This window comes from Diadema antillarum, unplaced genomic scaffold (genome assembly GCF_040938485.1).
Source record: "Diadema antillarum isolate AM-2024a unplaced genomic scaffold, OU_Dant_1.0 seq00000069_RagTag, whole genome shotgun sequence".
In the NCBI taxonomy this organism is placed as follows: Eukaryota; Metazoa; Echinodermata; class Echinoidea; order Diadematoida; family Diadematidae; genus Diadema; species Diadema antillarum.
The window spans coordinates 1,755,001-1,772,678 of NW_027271168.1; the positions used below are offsets into that span (position 1 = coordinate 1,755,001).

The 17,678-nt window shown below is 38.5% G+C and overlaps 1 protein-coding gene across 1 annotated transcript; it reads left to right on the forward strand.

The window, feature by feature from the left end:
- The first annotated feature begins 2,185 nt into the window (after positions 1–2,185).
- On the forward strand, positions 2,186–6,082 carry LOC139725940 (uncharacterized). Its single transcript, XM_071637022.1, has 3 exons — positions 2,186–2,926; positions 4,054–4,133; positions 5,168–6,082. Exons 1-3 carry the CDS (start codon positions 2,766–2,768, stop codon positions 5,620–5,622), a joined length of 696 nt encoding a protein of 231 aa, XP_071493123.1. The 5' UTR covers positions 2,186–2,765; the 3' UTR covers positions 5,623–6,082.
- Positions 6,083–17,678: the final 11,596 nt, after the last annotated feature.

The following is a 17,678-nucleotide window of genomic DNA, read 5'->3' on the forward strand; positions in this document are numbered from 1 at the left end:
AACGCCCTATCCATATATTCTTTTAAGAGGAGACTGAAGTCCTTTATATTGCAGTCGTATGACCCTACAGAATGAACTAGCCATTTGGCCTTCTTTCTCACATACTGACTTACTCACTTTTTCTCCTCTTTGAAGAGTTAATTGTAATATTTTGAATGTCTGCTGTCATCTCCGTTATCGCCAAAAGAGTCAAAGACTTGAATTTCTGTCTTGTTCTTATTCATACGTCCCTTCATTTCCTTGCTTTTCTCCTCTCAGGCGTTACAATATCACTTTTTTATCACTTTTTTTTTCTCTACAACTATCATCTGTTTCTCTTGACATGCTTCTGTCGAAGATCGCTGTCTCTATTTTGTCTTCTATTTGTTAGTCTTGTCCATTCCGTTTTGTCCCGTATATACAGCCTTTTCTTCATAAGTTGTTTTGTTGTCTAGTCTTGCTTCATGTTTGTTCGCGTCTGTTAGTCTTGTCCACCCCGTTTTGTCCCGTACAGCCTTTCTTCCAGCAGTTGTTTTGTTGTCTAGTCTTGTCCTATGTTGTTCACGTCTACATGAGTAAGTGTACTTATTTGTGAATCTAATTCTCAGTGGGCTTCCAGACTTCTTCCTCTTCTTTTTTCTTTCTTTTTTCCTTTTGTATTTATGATGCTTCAACTGATCTTCCCATTGATGTTATTATTACAGAGGGGCCCACATTCTACAAGCTCTGTCTTTTTAGTGGGTCTCTCCATTTATCGCACTTTAAGCAAAGTTATACATGTACTTCATTTCGATCACTTCTGCTTCTTTTTTACTACAATGTATAATTACGATAAGGTTCTCAATTGCTGTACATTCTTTTGATACATAATGTTTTGTTTACCTTATTCTCTGTTGTCAAAAGAAGTGTGACTTATATGTTTTGTCGAAAAATGAAATAAACTTTGACTTGACTTGACTTGACTCAATCGTGATTTACTTCACGGTTCTTTTTAACACCACTGTCTACGTGATGCTTAGAACGTGGTAAATCCATTCACTCACAAATTTAGGAGTACCCGTCAGTATCATATAGGTCGAGTTCCCCATATCATACATGATAGCGGCGTACTGAGACTTATTTAATTTGCCAGCAAAGTAAGTCTTCAGTCTGAAAAGGAGATGCCTGTGAATCGGGAGTTGTACCTTAAAGGGATGGTAGTATTGGTTAAGATGAGGATTGAGCTTTTTAACTTTTTGAGAGATGCAAAAAAAAAAAAATATGGAGTGGTACAGAGCATATAATTCTAAGAGGAATTCAAAGTTTATTTTATTAAAAAAATTGTTTTGAAATGGCTGAAATTTCCAAAAACAAAGTAAAACAAAGCTAATAAAGGATGGGTCCCATCTTTATCTAGTATGAATTTGTGTGGAAATCTCGGCTATTTCAAGTCCAATTTTCATCAAATAAACTTTGAGTCCCTCTCAGAATTACATGCTTCTTCTTGTTTCAAAAGAGGCTTCTCATTATCTCGCAAATAAAGTTGGAAACCTGAAGCCCCATCTCAACCAAAACTATACCATCCCTTTAACTTCTGGTTACGGAGGGAGGAGGCAGTGTATTGTTTTCCTTTCGTCTAATGCTAACTATGAGGAACTAGTCATTTATATGTCCATGATCCTGATCCTACCAAAGTTCGGTGCACATATTCTGTAGTGTGCAGCCCTGGTATTTGATGTTTTCTACATTGCACCATAGTAGCCAAGTCATCTGCACATGATGGCCTATTTCACCCTAAGTGGCAGGTCACAGCAATGATGTCATCACAGCAAGTACCTTTGAGGTTTAATTCTTATCAAACTTACTCAAAATACGATAATATCAATTGAGGTGAATTCCCCCTTTTTTCTAAGATATGCATATTACAGCTGTACAATGTTGGACATGTCCGGTGTATAACGTGTCTTTCCGCTGCAGTTCCGCTTATATCCGCCGAGAGAGAAAGGGATGGTGTCCCAATACCAGAGTATAGCCTTTTGGCCACAGTTTCCGACTGGTGTTTGTACATGTATAGGGGAATACGTTCTCCTGAACTTCCCTCTGAATATATCATAGGCTACTGCATATCATGTGATCACATGAACACTTGTAGCTAGAGTTATAGTCGTTACGCAGCTAATAGCTGCGACTGTCGTGTCGTCACGGTTCCATAGTTGCTGATGTCCTTACCAAGTTCAGTCAATGATTTCTGTGGCCTCGCACACCATCTTCGAAGGGCCTTGGACGAGGACATTCTTCTCTTTGCTGTGACCTCTGTTCTGTAGAACAGAGAGGCCCAATGCACGGAGAGTTTAGCTGATGTCCACTGGGGCTCACAAACACTGCAGCACATGAACAGTATTGTCCTCCGTCACAACCATCACCAAATCCGTCATCAACACTGCAGACTACCCAAGTGTAGCCTTTAAACACTTTAGCTCATGAATACCTTCATCGTTCTCCATATTGCACGTCATTGACTCTGATTTACAGGAGCTCCTGTCCATGGTTGTTGGTCAGCTCATCGACGTGACCGTTTCTTTCTGACGATGTCGCAAGAAAATCTTGATCACGAAGCAGTTATCAACCTCATTGTCTGACATTTCGTCCAGTTCACCTCACGTCGTATACCCATTTCACACTAAAAGTATAAGAGATAGAACATACTGGCGCAGGGCATCTCAAGATTCACTGCCCTTTACCTCACTTAAGAAAGAGGGAAAGAAATTATTATTGATGAAAAATAGGATACTTCTAAGTTAAACGTCATGAACGACACGGATTATGATTCTTCAAGCGACTTTTCAAGCTTTTCAAGTTTTTCAGGCGATGAAACCATAAGAATACGAAATCGCGATTTCGTGCTCCGTAATTTTGCGGAAGATGGAGAGCTTATCAACGCTACGACACCAACGATGGCGTTTACAGGGTGAGGATTTTTTTCTTTTCTCCCCCTTTCTCTCATACTCCCCCATTCTACTCTTTGTGTGTATGTAGGGGAGAAGGGGGGGGGGGGAGTGGTCATTTTCCTTGACGAAATCTTCTGAGACTGTGCTAATACCATGCATAACCATAGAACATTCTTAGGCTTATATGCATATGGGCCTACAGTAAACCGCCCCAAAGTCGAACCCCAGGGACCAGAGAAAAATCCTTCGACTTACGTGAATTTCTATCGACGAGATAGAATCAACACAATAGGCCTATATCTAGCTTAGAAGAATCTCCTTCGACTTAGGCAAATTGTCGACTCAGGCAAGGTCAACTTATGTGAGGTTGACTTGTAATAACTAAAATGATTTCCATCGCCTATGTGGTGATGTTAGCAATAAGGTTGATTAATGAAAGTGACTCATAGGTGGGGGGGGGGGGGGGCAATCAAGCAGAAAAGATACTTTCCTCTTATGCATTACACCACTGTTATTATCTCTGAAAATATGAAAACTCTATTCACGATGCAGTGAAAATCCGAATGGATTTGTAGATAAGGAATTTAAACCGTAATAATTGTGTGACTCTTACTGAAAGGTGCACAACAAAAGCGCGAAACCATGCAAGGATGTTTTGTTATGCTCTCTGGAATGTAATGAGTGTGTTTTAGAGACTTGTCTCCAGTGATTGTTCGCCATACAGGTATCCCCACCAACCATTAGTGGTAGTAAAGATGTCGATGATGACAATCAAGATGAGAAAGACCTACCAAGATATACAGAATAAAGGGGACACTGTGGCATAATGAATAAGACTGTCGACGTTCTGTCAGAGTACCCGTGTTCGAATCCCATCACGAGTCAATGTCCTTGGACAAGATATTTTTGATACACCATGTCCCTCTCGACCCAGCAGTATAAGCGGTTACCTAGCAACGATAGAATGATGATAATGGTAGGGCCCCTTTGGTAGAGCATATGCAGTATGGCAATAATGCAGATTGCGTCCATGTATTTTCATATTATCATCGTGTTCCCAGCACAAACAGATATGAATAATCGGTGCGACAATTATGTTATTATGTAACACGAAGATTGACGAATGTTTAATACTTTAACTGCACAGGGCACAAACTACTGCGAGCATGGCAACATCAACGGACCACATCAGCCATATGTCCGTCGTAACCCCCAGCGGCCAGAAAGGTAGGTATCAGGACCCCTCGACATTTTTATATTGCGATGTCCCTCTATGTTCAAGTAGATTAAAGGGACTGTACAGTACTGGTTGAGGTGGGGATTCATATTTTGAACATTCCTAGGTGAGATAATGAGAAACCTCTTATGAAATATGAAAGAGTTTGTAATTCTAAGAAGGATTCAACTTTTATTTGATGAAAATTGGTTTTCAAATGGCTGAGATATCCCAAAAAGTGCTTATAATAAAAGGCGACAGGCCACGCCTTTTATTACGATCCCTTCGTTTCACCTTGTGTTTGGATATCTCAGCCATTTCAAAACCGATTTTTATCAAATGCACTTTTGATATCAATTAGAATTGCAAGAGCTTTGACATCTCATAGAGTGGTTTCTAAATATCTCGCAAAACGTTAAAAGCTAAATACTCACCTCAACCAGAACTGTACATACTCTTTAAAGTAATGATTTGACAGTGACAATGACGTCTCATCAAACGCCTAATTTACATAAAACATGTAAAGAACACGAACACGAACACATACAATCAGACACATATATTTCTTCTCATGCATTCACATCTTACTTATTACACATTCGTTTGCTTTTTAAGTGCTTTATGTTCCTACACTTAAGTTTTTGAGTTTTATAATGCTATGGCCTTAATTATGCTCTCTTTTGTTCTTTATATCCATTTATGAGTAGATTTTACCTAATTTACAAAACTTACGATGACATAACAAATTGTCGCTTTTAAAAAGTAAACTGGTCATGTCATGTGTAATCTTTTTATTATTCCAATGACTGCCCTTTTCCCATTTTGTTGTTTTTGACTGCTTGTTTGTTTGTTTGTTTGTTTATTGTTTATAAATCTGGCTGCTGAAGATTTTTTTTTATGCCAAGTGGAATCCATTATTTTGCAGGGATTGACAGATAAATCAATGAATACGAATAATAGTTGAAAGACAAGTCGTCATTCATGTGTATCGTTATTGTTTAACCTCTTCCATATACAACTTTCTTTCGTAATCTCCATTTCACAGCAACAGAAATGAATTTTACGATAGGCTTTTTCGCTGGGTTTTGCGCCGGAACACTGGCAACCATCATCATAGTCGTCGTGGTCCTGTTAATCATCCGTAAGCGCAGACGATCTCGTCAAGTGGCAGCGACGGGACCGACTGTCGAGGCCAACGAGTTCTCGGCGCTCCCGGCGGGCGAATACTGCGAGTACCGGCTGAAGGGGGACGGCAACTCACCGTCCGATGGCGATCGTACCGCGTACAGTGAGCTGAAGCTCACACACATTGAAGGGCAGACAGGAGACAACAAAGGAAACGATGCGCAGGAAGAGACTAGCAAATCTGACGCGCCTAACCAACAGGCGCGCCTCACTCGTCTTATGTCAAGCGGAAGTTACGTGGACATTGATGTGCACGCGTACACGAATGTGCGAGAGTGTCGAGGGTACAAAGGAAGGGAAAACACCTACGTGTAGACTCATTCAATTACATTCTCTCACATGGGAAACGCATCTGTAAAAAAGGATAAATTATGTACATTCCGCTGCTTTCTAGTGAGTGTACGATAGCGAATCATATATCCACGCTTGACTTCAATTCAAGACAGTTTTTAACTATCCTTGGAAAAATTTTGCCGGCGACTATTGAAAAATTTGCGTTGTTCGCGTTTAAGTTGCGGGTTCTTCGAAGTATGTGACTGGTCATAGTTCAGCAATGGTACGCACTACAATGGCACATGCGTCGTGAGAACTATTTACGTACAAACTGCGCAAGAATGGTTTACCGCTCCATTGTCGCGAAACATTCGAAGGAAAAATTTTCTGAATGTTGAACTTTTCCATTTGTCAGCCATCCTTCGCAAAACGTTGGCGTGCTCAGTGAATTAGCCCTGGAAGCAAAATAATGGGAGGCATCATTGAGAATGATAAAATGGTGATAAATGGATCATATAATGAAACTATTGGGTCAAAGCTCTCCTGTGACCAATCCTTTGAATTTTGTCTATAAAGGCCCAAAATTACTTTTTCACCGCGTGTTAGTATAATAAGTGGTATACTAATACGAAAGCTCATCTGAGCTCAGTTCCATTGCCTGTATAGAATAAATCAATTGCAATAGTTTGTGTGTGCGGTTCAGTTAATAGCTCTGGAGCGTGCAGGTAGCCCTGGGAATCTTGAGAAAACGGCTGCCGTGGAATTTATATGGCATCACCGTTTTATAAAACAAGTTAGGCACCTTACTTGGTTGGTAAAATCATCCCCTTTGTCACTCTTTGAACAATCCAAAAATTCACTCGGCCTTGCGGCGTGTATTTCGGTCTGTTCCAAAGGTACTATTGATTGGATAGTCATACTAATGCCCCGGGTGTGTCTGTATGTATGTGTGTGTGTGTGTGTGTGTGTGTGTGTGTGTGTGCGTGTGTGTGTATGTTTGTGTGAGTGTGTGTATATGTGTTTATAGCGTACATGTGTGTGCACATGTACATCTTATATATATTTTCTATTACGGCGAAGTAATCTACCAATAATATCATGCCAATGCACGAGCAATATGGTGTCTTGTGTTTAATTTTGTTTTGTTTTACTTATGAAGATATTGAATCACAAATATATATATTTATATTCCACATACTAAGAATGTTGCAATAGGATTGGTCCAGAGCTGATCACGTGATGAAGCGTAGTTTTGCCCATCACATCACCTGAGAAGAAAAGTTCGTTACACTCTATGTTGATATTCCCTTTTGTTTCGCTGATCTCCACACAGTCCACACAGTCCTAACGCAAGATGAGTACGCGCGAAATAAAAGTGCGTTGCACTGTAGACTATCATGTGACCTAGGTCACTTGATAGTACACAGTGCAACGCACTTTCACTTCGGTGTTGCGCGGTGCGCGCAGCAAATTCATTGTTTTGTCATCTACGCGCACACGTAGCCTAAGCCCTAATGATACCTAAAGACAGCTAAAACGGTTTCAGACGTGGAATAAAATGGGAATTTCTAGGACCCTAGATGTGGAATATAAAGCAAATGTGACCCTGCACCTCAAAACAAACAAAAAGTCGCCACACATGAATTTTTAGTTAAGACCATATTCTGAAAGAGCAGACTTTAAGCTTTAAAATGATGTATAACTCAAATCAAATGGACTCTCCTAACCTATCTAAATACTGGAAAGAAAGCACAAACTCAGGAAAAGTGTGAACTGAGAAAAGAGGCTCTGAAGTACAGTGACTATTTAAGCGCTTAATCTTTACCAAACCGTGCTGGCTGTGCGATGAATGGGACAAAAAACAGGAAGTAAACCACCAGAGCAACAACAATGAAGGAATTATCAGATTAAACTGAAATTAAGCATACCTCATTAACACATTCTGTCCATAATTAATGCCAACTTTCAAAGCAGTAGCACCATCTTTTCAAAAGTTATTAGAGTTGAAAATGAAGAGTGCGGACAAGGTTTTTCTGAAATGAAAAGGGGAATCTAAAGACACACCTAATCACACTATTCTACCAAAAATGTTCGAGATAAACTGCTAAAAAAACACACTTTCCTGTCCGTTTTATGATACCAAATTTTAGCATAATGTAAAAGAAGACCCGCTCTTTCAGAAAATATGAAAAAGTCAAGTTCGGCTAGGTTGACCCATTTCACTTATTTTCAGTCCTCAAGCAAAATCAGTGTGTGCGACTTTTATATGTTCGTTTTGAGGTATACGGTCACAAATAATCAACTTTTAAGTTTCAGGCAATGAGACAAACTATCACTTCCACGGCGATCTGAATGTGTACGCTATCTTTCCTCAGCTGCGCTTCGGAAAGATAGCTACATCCGCCTCGGAAGTGATAGTTGATTATTTGCTTAATATATGTATTTATTTTCCACATACTAAGAATCTTGCTATAGGATTGGCCAAGAGCTGATCACGTGATGAAGCGTAGTTTTGCCCATCACATCACCTGAGAAGAAAAGTTCGTTACACTCTATGCTGATGGTCATTTTGTTTCGCTGATCTCTTAGTCCACACAGTCCTAACCACCGAATAACTTACGATTTTGAGTACGCGCGAAATAAAAGTGCGTTGCACTGTGGTCTATCATTTGACCTGGGTCAAGTGATAGACCACAGTGCAACGCAATCTTATTTCGGTGCCACGCGCGGGGCGCGGAGCAAATTCGTTGTTTTGTCATCTATACGCGCATACGTCTAAAGTAAACTACGTAGACTAAAAGCCCTGAGGATACCCTAAGACAGCTAAAATGGTTTCAGATGTGGAATATCTAGCACCCTAGATGTGGAATATAAAGCAAATAATCAACTTTTAGTTTCAGGCAATGAGACAAACTATCACTTCCTCGTCGATCTGAATGTGCACGCTATCTTTCCTCAGCTGCGCTTCGGAAAGATTGATTATTTGCTTAATATATATATATGCGTTTTTGGAATGGTGGACAACAGGAAACCACAGCTATTAAAGGTTGGCCCATTCTTTTTTCTTACACAACGTTGACGATTGTAGGCCTATAACTACACCACTATGTGGAACATGCTGAAAATAATTGACTTGCAATGTATACAATGTGTACATTGAACTGTTTTGTATAAACATTTGAAAATAGTAAAAGATATACACAAATCTAGAGTGATTCTTGATGTCAGTATACGACTCCTTTTTTTTTTTTTACTGTGCAATAGCATGACGTCACCAGCTAAGTATGCTCTCACGACATCTTTTAGGATAGATTTCCGCCTCCCCCTAAAAGTTTACCTCGTACGTTTGTGTTTATACTTCTTTTGGAAAGCTCATTCTGCAGGCCTACCTCTGCTCTGCAATACAATATTGATTGATTTCCTATGATTATGCTTATTGTACGTAAATGAGACAGTCATATCATGATTAATTTTCTATGTATTTCTATATAAGTCCTATATGATTTGAGAATTGAATTCGTCAGTCGTACCGAGGGAAATGGCAGTCAGCAATAAAGTTGTACAATTTTATACGACTAATGTGATATCTTGACCGAGAAATTTTGCTGTTTTTTCGATGTAAATAGACACATATTTTTCTTCTAATAGTGATGCAATGAATGAGAATGAGTTCTTTTTTCTGTTTTTGTTTTAATTGACTTGAATTTAATTATTTTCTAGTTTATTTTTAGTGTTGTTACAAACTCGTTCTCGATCAGTTTTTTTTTCTTCTAATTGATCAAAATACAAGGTCTATATGTCACGAGTATATGGAATTTGTAAATTGAGCTATATTCATTAGTGAGTAAACATGACTTGCTACAACTTCTAGATAGTATTAAGCAAACGAAATGTTATATTCACGACGCCATATACGTAGATTAACTGGGACATGCAGTTTTACAGGGGGAAAAAATAGCACGATTGGTTAGACATACCCATCTAACCTCATCATTTGTATTTAAAAATAGCATCTTCTGTTTCTGTTTTGAATACAAGCTTATGCATGTTATGGATGTAAAATACTTCAAAAGGATTACAATTTTTCTTTTTTTTAATCATGATTTTATATAAAAATGAAACAAGAATACATATATAAATTGTACATTGGCACCTATGCGAACAGACACACACGCAAACTATACAAAGAGAAAGCTTGCGGTAAGGTCTGGTGGTACAGAAGAGGATAAAAAAGTTGGCCTAACAGCAGCAGGAAGGAACTATATATCTTTCGGTTTCGAAACGAAAGTGAAATTCGGCGACTTTAATCACGTATACAAAGGAAGCAAACGAAAGGCACATTCCTTTAATGTTTTTATCTCCCACGTTCTGGTTGTTCATGGGCTCGTTTTAACCATTTTTTTTTTCTAAATTCTGTTACCTTATCTCTCAGAGAAATGGTAACAGGATATTGACATAAAGAGAGCCTCTTAAGTGGCACCTAGATAAACACTTGACCTTCCCAATAGCGAAAGATGGGTATCAACTTCAAACGCCGTTCAGGTCGTTTACATTCCCCCGAAAAGTTTGACCTGACGGGATAGGCCAAGATACTTGTGGTTTCAAATTTATGAATATTTGTTGTTGTTGTTGTTGTTGTTGTTGTTGTTGTTGTTACTTGTATGCTTGTTTGTTTGTTTCTCCAAGGATCTCGTACCAAGCTATTTCAGTCACCTCTACATGTATCAGAATTCACGACCGCTATACTTTTGCGACACATACACACTAGCACACACACTCACACCCTCGCTCACGTTATCGTGGCATGTACCCTTGGGTTTTTCTTAAAGTATGAATGCTGTCTTTCACAATGTACTAATATTTTGTAATACTTAAAGGTCTTTCTGCCCTCAAGGATCATAGGAGTGCATTTAAGAGGCATGGCTCCGTAATTTCCCGTAGATGGAAGACAAAACCTAAAGGAGACAATACTTTCGATATATATTTATTAAAAAACAAACAAACGCTGATTCATAAAGAAAAAAATATTAGTGTTGTAATCAAATTGCCATAGTGTAAAGACTTTTGCGCCTGAGAAGTAAAATTAGTATGCATTTCTTAATTCAATGAAACTATTTTGATAGTCTTCCTGATATCCTATCCAGAGTCATGCATATATAAATTGTATATATATATATATATATATATATATATATATATATATATAAAGACACTGACAGAATGAGTGTGTATGTTCATAGGTTAGCGTCATTAATTTAGGAGTTACGATCCACGTTTACCTTTCAACATACTAGCATGCTTCTCGCTCTACGTTGTGTTACAACTGTATCATGTTTCTACGTTACAAATTTCAACACTCAAAATGCTAAATACTAATTTTTCAGTATAAGCGTTGGTAAATAACACGAACACCGTTTCAGCACTACACACACATTCGCTTTTCTCCTTTGAAACAATTTGTAGTTTAAGTTCTTGGCGTGACCATCATTCACCTAGTTCACATACGGATGGTATAGGTGCTGGTATTAAGGTAATACTGTCACAAAGAATTTCTCAGAATTCAAAAGAACATCACTTCCTTTTAAAGGGATCGTATAGTTTTGGTTGAGACCTAATTTCAGGTTTCTGACATTATTTGGTGAGGTAATGAGACGCCGCTTATGAAATATGGAAGAGCATGTAATTCCATGAGGAATTCAATGTTTATTTGATGAAAATTGGTTTTGAAATGGCTGAGATATCGAAAACAGAGCGATTCTAATAAAGTGTGGGACCCACACTTTTGTTACGATCGCTTTGTTTTACTTTGTTTTTGGATATTTCAGTCATTCCAAACCCGATTTTCAACAAATAGACTTTGAATTCCTCTTAAAATGGTATGCTCTGTACGATTTCATAAGTTTTCCTTGGTATCTCGCAAAAAGTTAAAAGCCCAATTCTCATCTCCACCAATACTGTACCATCATTTTAAGGGGAGTATGCTGGGAGGATGAAAATATTTCACACAAGTAAAAAAAAAAATAGAAGAATAAAATTGTCAGCCTCAGATGAAATACTTCGAGGAAAACAAATTTAATACCAATGATATTCTAGTAAACACCTACTCCAAACTTTGGTTTTCATTCAGGCAAGACACTACCTTTTAAGTAATGTCACGTCAAATTACATCAGTTAAATTTAGTACTTTATTGTTCAGTTCATTTCAGTTCTGTTCTCTTGGGTTCAGTTTAATTTCTACATTCCATTGTCTACATCATCGTCTATATTCTCTACAATCGCAGGAAAACGTAAGTAACGATACAGCGCATAAAGCAATGTCATAATGAAGGTACACCAGTGGAGGAAACACATCGTATAAAGTTTTGAGAAAATAATTGGAAATGCGGGGGACCGTCTTCATAAGAAGAACTTGACTATAGAAAACTAGAGAGGTAGCCCCCAGGTGATGCTGCAACATAAAACAAACTCATCAAATACGGTACAAATCTTAGCAACTCTCTGAGTGAATAGCAACAACGATCATATTGAAAATGCAAGTCCGCAAAAGATCACTGCTTTTCAAAGGATTGTACATCAGATCACTGAAAGGTAAAGTTTATCGACAATTGCAACATGCAGTAAATTTAACCACTGTCGTGTTACATTCTTTCCCTGACTACTTCTGCTTTGAAAGTATGATAATCATTTCGTTTAAAGTCATTTCAAATGACGGAAACGCAGTTGGAAGGCGATGACCCTCTTTTGGAAATTGGGAAAGAGGCGACAGAATATGAATGACTTCGCAACGAGTTAGCCCTTTTCGTGCTTTGCATGCCGATTGGTGCAGAAAACCCCATAGCATTGTATATAATGTCAAACGGCAATGGCGCTGAAAGGCTTAAAGGTGAATTCTTGACCAGATAAACGGGAGTCTGATAAGAAACAGTAAAATTTCATGAGCACAATGATGAAACTTTGATTGATATGGGAATAAACTTTAAGAAAGTTGAGAAATTATGAAGTTTCACTAATTTTCACAAAACTCTTCTCGAACAGTCAGAATAGCATTCCAACCCCACTGCCCCAAGTCTTGTGCAAGTATATTTTGTTTGGAACCACTATGTCATTGCCTCACAATATGCCATATAGCGTAATTACACACAAATCGTGGAATTGCCCGGGGATATTTTTATTTTCTTCTTATTGTTCAACAGCAATTACGCCCCAGTGTCAGATCCTAGTATTCACGATTGTCCCATTATTTTGGAGGTTTTCAGCCAAAGATAACATTATGTTTTACATTTTTATAGTGTACGAAAAGTGTACAAAAACTACGAAAATTTGTGAAGTGATGACATCATCATTCGGCTCCTTCACATGTATAGCCGATTTGATCAAATTTTTATGGTTGTGCTTACACAATTTACTCTTTAATTTCCAAACTACCTTCTAAATGGTCTGGAATTCCCCTTCAATAAACAAAGAGTAAAAACTGTTATGATTCTTCAAATCTTCTTGCCAAACATCCAAAGCTTTTCCTCGTGTTGACTTTCGAGGTGGTCCAACGCCTGAAAAAAAAATCATAAAAGGAATTTTGTAAGCATTCCCAATGAAACTGAAACAAAGCAAGGTGTAAATGAAAAAATAACAAGGATGGTGGAGAGCATGCACTGCATGTTCTATACAAATCAAGTTTCTCTTTCCCTCTTTTTTTTTTAGAAAGGATGTGGTATGAAGTATTAAGGTGTAATGTTAGCCTCCTCGACACCTCTACTGTAGGAAAATGATACACGACTAAGACATAAAGAGAATACACAATTACGCTAATGAGAAATACATAATGAATCAGGAACAAAAAAAAACAAAAACACAGTGTATCTTTCACGTCTCATGAAGATTCAGTTCAATAAATCTACCATCATATGTATCGGTTGCAACATACGAAATCGGTATGTTCATAATCATTGTCTGTAAGTACATTTACAAAGTATTCGAAAAACACAGCATGTCAGGCCAGCAAGTGTAATTTTTCCGATGAAAATTAATATTCTGATTTCTTTCAATGGAGGCTTCATCTCAGATTATCAGGTTTTCTTATCAAAACACATCGATGTAGTATGAATGATAATGATACGGATGATGTAATGAAAACAATAATAATGATGATAATGGTGATGATAATTAGGCCTACGACAATAACAATAGCAAAAACAATGATAATGATAATAATAATGATAATAATAATAATGATGATAATAATAATTATAATAATTACAACAACAACAATAATGATTGTCATCATCATCAACAACAATCACATTGCACATAAAACATTAATCTAGCTCTGGACTACTTTTAATCGATTGTTGTTTTTTTCGCCCCACCATTTCTCGGGATCGCGCCATCACTCGGCTTGACGCTTATAGTCGGTGAAAAAAAAAAAGAGTTTGACTAACAAAACATAAGAAAAGGAGATAAAAAGGGAAATACTATAATTGAATACAGACTTTTTGAACTGTACCGAGTTTCATGTTTGCCAATACCTGTTAACATCGTATCAAGTGGAAATTTAAAATGCTACAAAATGCCACTTGGTCACTGTTGGTTATTCTATCAAAGCGGGAATACTATAAATGATACTCCATGTGAATGATTATACTCACCTCAATCAGTAGACAATCTTTCTCTTCATGAGAACAGTGAGACAGGTGATGATGGAGAGGATGAAAATGACGATGAGAAGAACGTACGTGGTCGACGATTTCTGAAGGAACCCTTGAAAAGGGCTGGCTATGGGACCCCCTGTCAATAAAGCACCATTGATATGGACAACGGTAGCGCTTGATCATTCCTGATTTATCTTACCTTCATTTCAATAGTGGTGTGCGTTTGAAAACTCGTTTTTGTTTTTTATTTGTTTATATTCTTTATTTATTCATCTTTTCAGAACATATTAATTACCACCAATTAAACGCTGTCTAGGAATAATTCGTTACGACGAGCGTAAAGATACGCTCTTTGCTGAAATAATATATTTTTGTCTATTAAGTCTTTTCCTGTCTCAATAAAAGTACTATACATTCAGCCAAAACGTTGCAGGTTAAAAAAAAAGATATGCAGAGAAATACGAAAAAAAAATCACATGGTATTTCGCTGTTCAGACTAATTATGTTGTTCCAAATTAATGGTAACTAACCTCGAACACACACTGGACTGAAATTGCTTGGCTCAACACTAGACGACAATGGATAAAAGATGCATATTAGGGGTTTGTAACTTTCAATCAAAGCTCTCTAGCGCCCCCTCGTGTTTCTGTAATCTCGGCTTATCATCTTCTTCTTCTTCTTTTTTTTGACTTTGTGGAGTGACTAGGAGATTTCTTGGGGTGTTTCAGAAGGAATCTTAGCCTATCTTAAATGTTAAGATCGACTTAAAATCATGACATGCTGCGTGTGTCTTCAGTGGTGCTTTAGCGTCTTTAATATGTAAATAATAACACTGAAGACTTTGTTCATGCAGCCATTAATGTACAAATAAAATGTTTGATAAAGAAATTTTAAAGTAAATTTTGATAACAATATGAAATGGATTATGAAAAGATGATGAACCATTAACAGGGAAACCAGTGGTATAATGACATGGTTTTAACTTTTAAGATTGACTTAGATTCTAAGTGAAATACCCCCTGATCCCCAACATTCACACAACTTTGAATGTAGTGAGATGGAGATAGAGACGATAGTGAAGGTTAACCAGTGGTAATTTCCTTCACTAACCTCTTGATTTGGTGAAGATGTGACTTTGGCTAATACACGCACTGTATGCTTTGCTTCAAGAATGGTAACTATTGTTTGCCTTAAGAACCTAGTCAGTGCAAACGCATATTGACTTGTGTTGATTTTTATGTTCTAAAATCATCACTACTGTGTTAAAAAGACTATCTAGATATGTGCCATAATTATATTTTAAAGTTTTTTCTGCTTCTTTTTTTCTTCAGTTTACTGGTATCCGCCCACAAAAATAACAATAAACAAACCTTCTAAATCAAAATTCTTATGACATCTTCTGTCAAATACTACAAGATTGGCACTATGATTGCCAAGAAACATAAGAAAGAGTACACTTCCCCTAAACTAGATAAACCTTGCACGTTTCCACACGATGTTTTTGTAATCGTATTTGTAATTTCTTTAACCTACCAGGAGGTATTTTTGTCCGGCAATGTTTCATCCATGACAACGTATCTCCAACTCCGTTGGTGGCAGAACACGTGACATTGATGCAGCCATCGGGGAGTGGAGACAGGATCGCTGAGGCACAGCTGGAGGAGGACAAGGTGTCGTCATCAGCTGTAATGTTGTATGTGTGAAGATGTGGGTAAGGCTGGTCAGAGATGTTAACATGACAGGTGATGATTAGAGTTACCAGGTTCCATTCACCTCTGATTTCAGTCGTCTCGATCATAAGGATGTTGCCAACAGGTTGTTCGGGGCCGGGTTCTGTAATGAGAGCGAATAGTGACAAAATGGGTGAATGCAACATGAATACCCTGAAGGTTCTTTTTCATAAAGATACTGAAAGAGACATGAAAGGTGAGTACAGGGTCTGTCTCAATGGAAGAGACTTTGCCGAGACTGCAGCGGCTAATCAGTCCCCGCGACTCGCGCCAATCTACAGACCATGAAATGGCACGCGATCATTACAAGAAGGCGACTTCAGGAAGCGTCTGAGACGTCTCTAAACAAAAATGACAACTTCATAGCCTGGACGTTATGGAGACGTCACAGTGACGTAACCGCAACCTCTCCGGTTGGCGGGCCTAGGCAAGGTCGCGGAGACGCCTCGGAGACCTCGTGGACAATATTAGTCTCAGCGACTACGCCGCGACTAATGAGAGTCGCATAGACATCTCCGAGACCAGCTGAAGACTGGAAAAGGTCTTTAAAAAATCGAACATGTTTTATTCTCGCGCGACTCCCTAGAGACGAGGCGCATTTCCAGGAGACGTCTCGCAGACCTCTCTGCGACCAGCGAGACTCGAGTCGCCAACAGGTTGCCTGCCACCTAGCCTCCAACCAAATGAGATACCCACATTTATCAGGTTCATCCCACGAGACCGACACCCATAACAGCCCACGAGTTCGATATAAAAAAACAATAAAAGTTCATGACTATAAGTCATACAGTCCACGAGTTCGACATGAGGCAAATAAGGCCAATGAGTTCGACATTAGGTATAAACAGCCGACGAGTTCGACATTACAACACGGGTCTTAATACATGTGTCGGTCTCGTGGACCTTGTTTGCTTAGTGTCAAACTCAAACTCATGGGCTGTATGACTCGTGGATGTCGGTCTCGTGACGTGCACTCCCTTTATCTCAGGGTTTTACGTAGATTGGCGGAACATCGTGTGTTCACACAGCACGTGGCCCTATGGACAGCAGTACTTTTCTTATCAATGGTCACACACTATTGTTACACTGTCGACAACTTGATTGCACTTTACCCGCACGAGCACCATTCAAATTTTCCAGTTTCAGAGCAGCTGTAAAATTTATGTCAAACGTGGTTATAATACTATGAAACCTTTGCAGAATCACATAAGCAAAAGTTACTTAAAGATTTAGTTCCTTTCATTTTTGGGAGACAGGTCGCATAAATGAAGAAAAAACCATTGTAAACAATAATCATTCATAATTTGGTTTTCTCTACTATTTGTAAAATGTGCTTTGTGGCTATGATACTGGCGTTATCCCACGAGCTGGACACGGACGAGTCATACAGTCCACGAGCTTGGAACTAGGCAAAATTTGCCTTGTGCCCAGCTCGTGGACTATAGCTTGTGGGTATGTATATCGTCCGTGTTGAGGTCGAGGGCCTTGTTTACTTATGTGTCTAGCTTGTGGCCCCTTATATGTCTCATGAGCTGTATAACTCTAGGGCAGTATGACTCTTAGGCAGTATGACTCTTGGGCATGATGGGTGTCTAGTTTGAGACCTGCAACCGTAAACATTTACCTTGCTGTGAGGGACAGTAGGTCTTGGTCGCTTCAGTCTCTCCGTATTCATTTATACCAGTACACACGACATCGATGCATGTGGTCGGTTGAGGGTCAA